A 12,233-nucleotide genomic window follows, 5' to 3' on the forward strand; every position below is an offset into this window, starting at 1 on the left:
ACTGAACATGCACACAAACATGTAACAAAACTGTTTCAAAAAATGAAATATTGCGTTTTTCATTTTCATGCTTCATACCTTATCAGGTGGCTGTCTGCAAAAATTCCTTTAATAATCAGTATCAAATATGTTATTCTTTAAGCCACCATTCATTTTAACCAGAAAATTATCTATATTTCAGTAAATCAAGTCAGTAGTTTTTATGTTACAAATAAAATATAACATCCTATAGCTAAATATTTTGAATAACTGACTTTTGCTTACTTTGCTTACTTTAATTATGACATCATGCTTTGACATTAAATGAAGAACACAATCTGATTTCTTAAAAAGATCACAAAATTAGTACTTTCAGTATACATGTTTATTTTCCAGTTAATTTTATTGATCTTACAGGCAGAATAGTATCTTGATCTCTTACATTCAACAACACCAAAAAATCTACAGCTCTGGTGTCAATATCAATAATTACTAAAAATCGAGCAAGCAATTTACAACTCTCTGCAATAAAGGAAAGTGGATCCAAAAAGCATATAACAGCAATAACAATAAAATAGTATTTGTGTTAAGACATAAATAGCCAACATAAATGTAGTACCTCAGGCATTTTTCTAATTGTGGTATTTACACCAATTTTGGAAATTAAATTGAGCACACTGGCCAATCTACCAATGATCATGAAAGACAAAATACGTAAAAGTGCCTATTTTGCTAATAGGATATGTTCAGCTCTTTAGCTTGACATTGTGTGGTACAGTTATCCCTTCCAAGCATTACAGATCAATACTACATGTGCCTCAAACTCTTTTACAGATGAACGATCTGATGAAGATGCCCTCATCTCAGAAACTAAGGTCATAAATGTTTATCTTCCCTTGAAACATTCAGAAGGCTTGCAAAAGCCCAATCTCAAACTACTGGAGGAACAGCGACACCTAGTGGTCATTATACTCCTAAACAAATATCTTAAAAGGATAAACTTAAGGGTGTCCATGAAGAAATCGCCACAAATACATCCCCTTTAAATGTGACAGAAGCCTATTTCCAATGAAACTGAATCTGAAAATCACAAATACTTTCATTAACTTTTCTATTGATCAGTAATAATATAAAATGTAAGGAAAAGCCAGCATTGACTTTAAAATCTTTAATCAACAACCCTTTGCCTTTGTAAATTTTTATAAAAATCCAGTTTTGATTTCTTCATGTCTGAGTTCTTGCTTATTGGAGGATGACATAAAGAACTCTGAAACACTTTGAACTACTGAATGATCAGCTTTGTGGCTCTTTTATGAATACATGGATTGGAATGTCCCAGCAACAAAATTAAACACTCTGTACAACAGTGCACTAAGGCTCAAAATCAAGATATTATAAAAGCTGCCAGTCTGTTCATTCATGTTGGATGGAGTTTACACTGGTCATTTTATTAATTTTTTGTCAATAGGGAATATCGAGTTCATCAAGATTTTCTGAAACAACTGATTCATGAATTATAGAATCACTTTACCATCAAAGTCATTGTTTAGTAAGTAGGACTGTTTCCTGTTAGTGAAAAAATCGGTACATTCTTCAGCCATTTGCACAGTCGATCTGAGGCAGTCCAAGCAAGCTTTTGCTGTTTGCTGGAACCTTAGCTCTGTTCACTACGCATACGTCCCATCAGATCCAACACTGCTCCCCATGTCTTTCTGGCCAACTCCAGAGAAACTCCAAGTTCCCCTCACCAGGAAAGATTTTTCCTGAGCACAAACCCCATTGGTGTTGATGGGACATACTGGAATTATCCCTTCCAGATGGACTGAGGCACCCCCCCAAGACATACATGAATGAATGTAGGTGGAATCACTATCTACTGACTTATTTCATCTCCCTGTATTTCATTGCCAAGAACCAAGACTAGACTTTCTCCCTCCCTATAACCTTTTAAGGCTCTATTGAAGACAATAAATAGATGCAAGGCTTAGACAACAGTTTTTGTGTTAACATACCACCAGCCTCTCCAAATGAAGAATGAGCCTACTTATCACTCCCAGATCATCAAACTATCCCCTCCCCAGCCACATGCTATGTCAGTGACCACCTGGGACATTCACCTAAATGCCACCTGTGTACACAAAAGGACTGGTGAGGCCAAGGCTTCTAGTGACTGTTTGCAACAGTCCATGGGAGTGACATCTCATAGGTACCTTCTAATTGGGGAACCAATAAGAATTTTTAATGTCATTTAAGATTTTCATGTAAATGTTAATCAAGACATGTTCCAGTAAGTATCTCTTGCCCAAATAGATAAGCAGTTAATTTTATTAATGACTGTGATTTATGTGCATTTAAATTTAACACTAAGGTGAGGTGCTCTAAGTTTAAAGCCCAGAGTTTTCTCCAGCCAACTCCCCCCAGTGACTCCCTAGTCCTCTTTTTCCAAGGTCCTCAGTGACATGAGGATGCATGGGCTATAGCCTCAAGTAGTCAAATGTAATGTTTACTAAGGGGACAGGCAGCCATGAATGGCATTGGAGGCACATGGAGGTTGCATTCCATTGCCATCATTATATAGACTTCATCCTACCTTTTCCACCTCCTTTGTCCCTTTGCCTCCCTTATTTCAGCCTAAAGCTAAGTGAGAGTATGAAGCACTGCTGTGCCCTTCTGCTGTCTGAACACCTGGGTTGCATAACAAGGATGATTCCCGAATTCTAGGAGAAAACACTGCGAACCATTCACCACTCAACACACCCAGATAGTCTCAGATGAAGAGTTATGGGCAATCATAGGTTATCATTACTCTCTGCTCATAATAATAATGTTCTCCCCACAAATAACCCAGAACTTGAACCAGAATTTTGAGTTAAAGGTCTCTCCTCTACCTGTCGGTATTCACCTATCTTGACTTTGTGCATGTTTTAAGGATGAATTAGTTCAGGTTTGCAAATAAGTCCTGTCAGAGTTATCAGCGCACAAAAACATCTTTATTACCTCCTTTTCTCACATAAGCTAGCCAAAGAGTAAAGTCAGTTATGCTTTTCACTATTTGCCCAGGGTCATTCTTCCCTGGACCTGGAAGAGTGGGGAAGGGTCTAACTGAATGGCTGGATAAATGGCCACCACTAGATCCCACCCACCTAGAAGTAATTTGGTCTGGGTCTAAGTGCTAATATCATGCTGCCAAGTCTCTTTCTGAAAAGCATAAAAGCAAAATATCCCATTCCTGCAAGCAAACCAACCACAAGAGTGGTGCCAAGAACCTTTGGGGCCCTTTTCTTGGCCACTCGGAATGCAGTTGGCAGCACCGCAGAGATTAATATATTGTTGACATGTCCCAAAACCTTGTTAAATGTTTTCCTCTTCAAGACACGCTCGTAATAGGTTTCCAAGTTGGGTCGCTTTCCATTTCCCCAGTTTCTCCTCGCAAACCCCAGGAACTTCAGTCGATGCAGTGTAACTGCAAGCGATACGTCCGCCAAGGTGAAGGATTCCCCGCAGAGCCATGGCTGGCGGCCTTCTTCTAATTGGAGAAAGGGACACAGTGGGTTAAGGGCAAGCACTGTACTGACAGGGCTTTCCAGGTGGTGCTAGTGGGAAAGAACCCGTCTCCCCATGCAGGAGACGTAAGAGACATGGATTCAGTCCCTGGATTGGGAAGATCCCTTGGAGGAGGGCATGGCAACCCACTCCAGTATTCTTGCCTGGAGGATACCATGGACAAGGAGCCTGGTGGGCTAAGTCCATAGGGTCACACAGAGTCAGACATGGCTGAGTTACTGAGCACAAATGTACGCACTATACAGACAGACTGGTTGGCAGCTCTGATCTTAGTGTTGAGGGCAAGGGTGAGTAAAGCAAAAGATAAAGGCCATGGTACATTTTCTTGACAATCACACTCAGTGAGTAATTCTATGTTAAAAAATAGGGGGGGGCATGCAAATGTATCCCAAGCTACGGGACTTCACTTTCCAATGCAGGGAGTGTAGGTTCAATCCCCGGTGGGGAATATATGATCCCACATGACTCTCAGCCAAAAAAAGTTATAACATAAATCAGAAGCGATATCGTAACAAATTCAATAAAGACTTTAAAAATGGTCCACATCAAAAAAATCCATCCCAAAGCTAAGGGACACTTGCTTGACACCTGACAGGCACCTAGGTGCCACTAGAGCTACTTGAGCTTGAAGACTGTCTATCATGCCTCCAAGCCAACAGAGATAACAGATATTTCCTCGTGGGTTAAAAAAGTGACACGTGTACTTGAGGAAAACCTATAAGGTTGGGTCTAAAATGTCACTCAGTAGTTGCTGCTTTTGTTAATTGTTACTTATTTAAAACAGAAGAAAATCCCTATTGTGAAGCAAGTTGCAGGTAACATGGTCTTCAACTTTGTGGTCAGTCAGAACAGTGCAAACAGTCCATGTGTCTGCCCTTGGGCTTCATCATTAATTCATCTTCACAGGTACAGAAGACAGGTGCTCACCAGCCAGCCCCCACACACACACAGGCTGACCCCCATGTTATGCTGAGTTACTTCAGTTATGTCCGACTCTTCACAACTCTATGGAGTGTAGCCCCCACCTCTCCCTGCCCCAGGCTCCTCTGTTCGTGGGATTCTCCAGGCAAGAATACTGGAGTGGGTTGCCATTTCCTCCCCCAAGGGATCTTCCTGACCCTGGGATTGAACCCATGTCTCTTATGTGTTCAGTATTGGCAGGTGGGTTCTTTACCACTAGTGCCACTTGGGAAGCCCACCCATGTTATACTTTACTTCAATTTGCAATTTTTCCCCCACCTAAGGAAAAAACTAGAGGGAATGTTCTAGCAAGCAGAATACTCCCAAACTAACCACTGTAATTAAAACTTGTGACAGGCCAGGTAGGAATCTACCAACCATAACTTAAGTTGTGCAAAAAAAATTATTCACTGGCTGTGTTTCATATAAATGCAGAGTTACAACTAGACACCTGGGTTTTGCTGAATTCAGTATTATTGTTGCTATCATAATTCAAACTGTCCATGAGTACTAACAGTTAAAAAAAATAGGTTACAGAATGTTTTGGGTGAAATCTAAGAATGTTCCTGGTATACAGAAAAAGACAAAAAGAACACAAATGAGAACCTACCTGGGGTTTCTTCATTTCTTCTTTGCAACTCAGTTTCAACCTGATCCAGGACTTTCTCCAATTCATCAAGAATTTTCTTCAAATATTTGACATTGTCATGGTCAAGGAGCTTTGACTAATTAACAAAAATATCTAAGTAGGTTATTTATGCCTGTAAAAATAATCAGTGTAGAGCAGAGAAGATATAAATTTTTACACAGTGGGAGTCCGTTTATTCTAGACAATGAGAAGAAACAGAATAACTAAAGCAAAAGCAAACCTGAGGGAAAATGCCCTGGCTGTGAAATTATCCCAGGGGCCAGACTCACTGTCCACTGGCAACTCCTGTGGGACCAAAGGATCAGAGAGGACAAAGAGTATGAGGGGCACAAAGAAACTCCTTTCACTGGGAGGGGAGTTTGGGGGAGAACTGATGCATGCGTATGTATGGCCGAGTCCTCTTCACCTGAAACGATCACAACATTGTTCGTTAATCAGCTTTACCCCAATACAAAATAAAAAGTCTAAAAAAGAGAGATTCCTTTCATGCCCAATTCAAGAATGGAATTTTTAAGTGTTTTTTTTTTTTTTTTAATCTTTTGGCCACACCTAGCACCATGTGCGGAGAAGGCAATGGCAAGCCACTCCAGTACTCTTGCCTAGAAAATCATATGGACAGAGGAGCCTGGTGGGCTGCAGTCCATGGGGTCGCTACTAGTTGGACACGACTGAGCGACTTCACATTCACTTTTCACTTTCACACATTGGAGAAGGAAATGGCAACCCACTCCAGTGTTCTTGCCTGGAGAATCCCAGCGATGGGGGAGCCTGGTGGGCTGCCATCTATGGGGTCACACAGAGTCGGACACGACTGAAGCGGCTTAGCAGCAGCAGCAGCAGCATGTGGGATCTTAGTTCCCATCCAGAGATGGAGCGCCTAACCTCTACTTTGGCAATGCAGAGTCTCAGTCACCGGAGAGCCAGAGAAGTCCTGAAGATGGTTGTGTTGATTTTGTTTTGCTTTGTTGGCCATGCCACATGGCACATGGGATCTTCCCTGACCAGGGAGCGAACCCGTCCCCTACATTGGGAGCACAGAGTCAACCACTGGACCACAAAGGAAGTTGAAGAATGGAATTCAGCAGTCTTCAACAAATGAATAACTGAGGGGTCAGAGATGTGTGACTTCCCTGGTGGCTCAGTTGGTAAAGAATCTGCCTGCAATGCAGGAGACCCAGGTTCGATCCCTGGGATGGGAAGATCCCCCGCAGTAGGAAATGGCAACCCACCCCCTTATCCTTGCCTGGGAAGTCCCACAGACAGAGAAGCCTGGGTTACAATCCATGGGTTACAATCCATGGGGTTGCAAAGAGCTGGCCATGACTGAGCATGCACACACACACACATAACTCAATAGCAAGTAAACAATTCAATTTAAAAATGGGCAGAAGATCTAGATAGACATTTTTCCAAAGATATGCAAAGGCCAGTAGGTACATGAAAAGATGCTCAACATTTTTAATCATCAGGGAAAACAAATCAAAACCACAAAACTACCTCACCTGTTAGAATGGCTATTATCAAAAAGACAAAAACTTTAAGTGTTGACAAGGATGTGAAAAAAAGGGAACCTTTGTGTTCTGTTGGTGGGAATATAAACTGGTACAGCCATGACGGAAAATAGTGTAGAGGTTCCTCAAAAAATTAAAAATAGAACTAATATACAATCCAGCAATTCTACTTCTGGGTATTTAGCCAAAGAAAAACAAAAACATAAATTCTTAATAACGCATATATCTGGATTCTAGAAAAATGGTACTGATGAACCTATTTCCAGGGCAGGAATAGAGACACAGACAGAACAGGCTTGTGGACACAGCGGGTGAGTAGAGGGTGGGATGAATTGAGAGAGCGGCGTTGAAGCATACACATTATCATATGTAAAATAGATCGCTAACGGGAAGCTACTGCGTAACACGGGGAGCTCAACCCAGTGCTCCATAACAACCTAGAGGGGGGATGGCGTAGGGGGTGGGAGGCAGGTTCAAGATGGAGGGGATATGTGTATACTCATGGTTGATGCACGTTGTTGTACGGCAGAAACCAACACAACATTGTAAAGCTTATCCTCCAATTAAAAAATTTTTTTAATTAATTTGAAAGATACCTGCAGTCCTATGTTCCTTGCACTAATATTTACAATAGGCAAAACAAGTGTTCATCAACAGGTGAATGGATTTTTTAAAATTGTGATGTGTATATATAGAATGGAATATTTTCCAGCTACAAAAAAGAATAAAAATTTTGCCATTTACAACAATGTAGTTAAACCTTGAGAGAATAATGCTAAGTGAAATAAATCAGACAGAGAAAGACAAATACCATATGATCTCTCTTATTTGTGGAATCTAAAAACAAACAAATAACTAAGCTCATAGATGCAGAGAACAGACCAGTGGTTACCAGAGGCAGGAGGTAAGAGGTAGGAGAAATGGGTGAAGGTGACCAAAGGTAAAAAGGAAAAAAATGAAAGGTGTGAGGGGAAGATATACAGTATTAAAAAAAAATTCGCTGATTGCTTTACTGGTATAAAAAAGTCATAAACAGAGGTCCAGCTAACTCAAAGTGCAAAACACCTGAAATGACAGATTCCGATGATATTTTATTAACCTGCTTTTACATTTTATAACTTGCCTTGGCAACCAGCATGAGCAATATCTGTTCTTCAAGCAATTGTCCTTAGGTCTGAATATCAAATCTAATAAAGAAAAATTCTTTCTAAAAGCAGAGCGTGAGCCAAAGGTAACATGTGCAGTGATGATTTGTGATATTTAATAGAAGATATTCTAAGAAATAGCAATACTTTACAAAAAGTGGACCATTTAACACAAATAGCAGATGTCAGTTGAGGACAGCCTGGTTTACTTACTTTAAGTCTCTTCTGTTTTGCAATGTACGCCTCTTGTAAATCTGGGTTTTCCTCCGCAAGTTTTTTCAGTTCAGACTCCGTGTTACCAATTTGGCCTGATGATGAAATCAGTTTTGAAACAGAAAATTATTTCCTCCCTTCCATATAAGAAACAAGGAGAAGTAGGGAAACTTGATGGTAAGAGCATAAGCACTGGGGGGTCACGCCCTCTCTGCCCCAGACCCCCCTCCTCTCTGTGGCTCAGTTTCCTCACCTTTAAATTGGAGCTATGAGACTATCCATCTGCCACGCAGGTTGAAAATGAAATAAGACGCACCTTGGAAAGTGCTTAGAGCAAAGTCCAGCACAGCACTAGTGCTAAGTGCAGAATAGTTGTCCTACTTTTCAGTACCTTGCAAGGCTTCCGTAATAAACTTTTTTCGTGAAGGGAAGGAAAAAGCATTATTTAGAGAAATATTTATTCTGGATGATAGAACTATGGTCAGAATACTTGCTTCAAATCATATGATGGGTATTTATGAGGAGAAGGAAGAGGAGCAAGAGGATTGAGAGGCCAGGAGAGAGAGAAGGAAGATGGAGGGAGGGAGAGCTGGGAACGGGAGAGGACTGAGGAGGAGGGTATCAGAAAGAAAGGAAAACAGCGTAAGAGAACCTAAAAACAAGGTATGATGTCACGGAAAGCACGTGCTCGGTGGAATCGGAGATCTGAGTGGGAGTGTTCCTAGTCACTTCTCAGTCTGACCACGGCCCCTTCCCTTCCCACCCCTGGGCCAAGGAGCACACCTCCTGCTCCTCATCCCATACACTGACCCATCCCTACCCTGAGCACAGGAGGGAGAGAGCTAGGGGTCACAGCTCAACCTCAGTGGATCACCAGTCACTGAATTTAGAGGCAGAGTAATGATGAGACATAATGGAACAAAACTAAAGGACCCAGAAATGTGAACTCCATTGCCCATAACTGCCTGCAGACCCCAGCTTTTCTGATTCCTAATCTGTCTGTCCCTGTAAACACGTTACGTTCTTTACTCTTCCACAGGCCACTCTTCTGAGTTTTATCTATGCTTGGTCCTCAAGGCCAAGAGCTGGAAAATCAGATCCTAAAGACAATAAATGTCCCACCAAACAGGTGAAGCACAGATTCATCTGCCTGGTACATGGATCGATGTGTAGCATGCATGTCCATGAAGCAAACTCAACAATCCCGCCCCCAGGTCTTCTTGACATATGCTGGGTGTCAAAAATGAGTGAAAAGAAACGTAAGGCAGAATTGCAAGTCTTTAAGATCACTACATACTGCGAATCCTTGTTGTTGCATAAGCTGGGATCATGGAGTCCACGGTTAGCTCAGGATGTAAAATGCAGCCGTGTGTATAGGCATCCATGGGCAAAGAGTCAAGTAGTTCTCGATAATGCTGAACCCGTGGGTAATACATGCTTCCTTTATCGGGCATTAATCTGGGTGTCTTTTCTAAAATATACATACAAACACATACACAAACATTGAAGAAAAAGTTACAAATGAGACATTACAACCAAAAGCAAAAAAGAAAAATACCAGCCCCCTCATCATGAACATTTTCAATATTATATGAAGGGAGGTAAAGGATGATATTTTCCCAGCCTCAACATTCAAAACTTGAATTGAACTGATGTCCTAGACAAGATTCCAAACCATGATCAGACTTCTCCAACTCACAAATCACTATTCTCAAGGTCCAGATTTTCATGCCAACTCCTCTGTGAAATCTTCTCCAACCTCCCACAACTACCAACATCTGACTAGAAGTGTGCCTTCCTCTGCACACAAAAAATACTTGGTACAAACTCCTTTATAACCCTTATCACTTTAATTAGTCATTGTATCTTTCTGCCCTATGAACTCCTTCAGGGCAAAGAACATATGGTCCAGAGCCCAGCAGAGTGTCTCATACATTTCACGTGTGCTCAGTCGTTCAGTCACGTCCAGCTCTTTGTGACCCCATGGACTGTAACCCGCCAGGCTCCTCTGTCCATGGGGATTTTCCAGGCTAGAACACTAGAATGGGTAGCCATTTCCTTCTCCAGGGAATCTTCCCAACCCAGGGATCGAACCCAGGTTTTCCGCATTGCAGGTGGATTCTTTACTGTCTGAGCCACCAAGGAAGCCCAAGAATACTGGAGTGGGTAGGCTATCCCTTCTCCAGAGGAACTTCCCAACCCAGGATTCAAACCGAGGTCTCATTTTAGGCCATTGGTAAATGTTGGTTAAGTGAATCAGAGCTCATTATGGAAAGATGATCAGGGACTACACCTTCCAAGATTCCAATACATACCAAGAGTGATCCTGTTGATGTATATGGCAGAAACCAACACAATAGTATAAAGCAATTATTCTCCAATTAAAAATATTAAAGAAAAAAAAGAGTGATCCTGTTGATGCTATGTGAATGTGAATGGCTAGTCTTCGTGGAATTCACCGAGAAATTCTGGTATTTTATCTCTGGAAAGTGGGTTTCACATAAATCTTCATTTGTTGGTTAAACTCTAGACTATAGACTCCTAAAGGTAGGGATCATGTACTATTCTTTGTTGAATCCCCAGCTGCCTAATGTAATGTTTGGCTGATAGAAGGTGTTCAATAAATTTCAATTAATAAATGAATTAATGAATATGTCCCCAAATTGCTAGCTATAGGAATATTTGAGCTGGAGAAACTCTGGAGCAGTTAATGACAACACTGACATATAGAGGCTGAGACATTCTCCCAAGAGCCCCCAGCTAATTAGAGGCAGAACAAGAACCAAAGTCATGAACTCCTAATGCAGTACTCTGTTGTATTACATCATCATAACATCTTCGAAAGGTATACTTTTCAGAGACTATTCAAGAAAAATAAAGATAAACCACATGATCCAGAGGCCAGTGCTAAGTTCCTGCAGAACCAATTCCCACTTCTAACTCTCAAACTGCCTCTAAAAAACTGCCAAAAAGCTTACTAATCCAATGGTTGAAAAGAACAACCTCTACTCTATACATTTCTTTTTGCTTATTCACTTATTTAGTTTGCGTTATTTATTTAATTTAGAATCCTTTTGAGCATCCCACACTCATTCATAAGCATTGACAATTCAGAATTGGTTGCAGAGCATTTCAGGCAAGATCTCATCATGCCAGACCAAGAAGAACAAGCTTTTAAGCCAATAGGCTATTTCTGACTCTCTAAGAAATAAAGAAGATGGATTACTCCTCAGAGGGCAAGTGTCTAATTCCCTGCTAGCGACTCCAATTCTGAAGGCTGCATTAGAATGACCAAGGATCATGTGTCAGTTGCAAACTGCTCATCAACTCTGGGTTTGCCCAACTAGATCACACTTCCTTACTGACTTTTCAGGATCTCAGAATGTCACCAGTACCCTCAATAATACACAGTAGACATTCCCATGAGAATAACAGACTGGAGGCTTTCTAAGATGCTTGAAATTCTGGAGAGTTCTTAACTTTTTGTTTGCCACTGACCTCCAAAATAATGTTCCTAAATGCATAAAATACATAGGATTGCAAAGAAAATTGATTATATTAAAGTATGTTATCAGAGTAAGTTTAAATGATAAAATAGTAATACGGGTGTCTTTTATTAACACATTAACAAGATCTAGCAGCAGATCTAATAACTACAATAATTTCAATGTAGTGAGGGGCATAAGTGATATTTTAAGACATCTGCAATAATAATGATGCTATTAACACATCACAGTCATGTGAACATATGAACAAAGTCATAGGCACTTCGGATACTGCTTTGAATTCTGCCTACACTGGAAATGAAGGAAATGGTCCATTTCTTTCGGAAATTAGTGAAAAACAAAGATGTAATTTTTTTGCCCTCTAAGATAGTAAATCTCCTGAATTTTGTTCACAGACCACTAGGGGTAACAGTTCACAAAGTATGGTCTGAAAAATCCCTGGGCTTCCTGAAGACACCCTCAGAGGGTCTACAAATCAAAGCTGTTTTCATAGTAATACTAAGATGTTCATTGCTTTTTCATTTTTAACCTCTCTTGAGTGTACAATGGTATTTTCCAGAGGTTACACAATGTGTAAAAACCCCATTGCTCGGGATATGAGGCTTGTATGTTCCTGTATTTTAAACTTTTCTCAATTTTAATTTCAAATTTGATAAGTATTGATAGATAGCCCACATAAACAAAAGCCCTCTTCTAAAACAAAGGA

The 12,233-nt window shown here is 40.7% G+C and overlaps 1 protein-coding gene across 6 annotated transcripts in view; it reads right to left on the minus strand.

Annotated features, from left to right (window-relative positions):
* Window positions 1-354: 354 nt before the first annotated feature.
* The window catches only part of GDAP1 (ganglioside induced differentiation associated protein 1), a 55,422-nt gene continuing 43,543 nt past the window's right edge, over window positions 355-12,233 (minus strand). For 5 of the 6 annotated variants that reach the window (XM_088844791.1, XM_055432483.2, XM_055432484.2 and 2 more), the window contains 4 exons: window positions 9,319-9,492; window positions 8,022-8,116; window positions 5,114-5,228; window positions 355-3,505 (listed from right to left, as the gene is read on the minus strand). In XM_088844791.1, the coding sequence (XP_088700917.1) occupies window positions 3,123-3,505; window positions 5,114-5,228; window positions 8,022-8,116; window positions 9,319-9,475 (750 nt within the window). In that variant the 5' untranslated portion in view covers window positions 9,476-9,492 and the 3' untranslated portion in view covers window positions 355-3,122. The remainder of the gene's footprint in view (window positions 3,506-5,113; window positions 5,229-8,021; window positions 8,117-9,318; window positions 9,493-12,233) is intronic. The other variant, XM_088844789.1, reaches the window with a different exon arrangement.

The sequence above is a fragment of the Moschus berezovskii genome, chromosome 16, assembly GCF_049115385.1.
Source record: "Moschus berezovskii isolate FMDL1 chromosome 16, NW_MosBer_1.0, whole genome shotgun sequence".
Taxonomy (NCBI): domain Eukaryota; kingdom Metazoa; phylum Chordata; class Mammalia; order Artiodactyla; family Moschidae; genus Moschus; species Moschus berezovskii.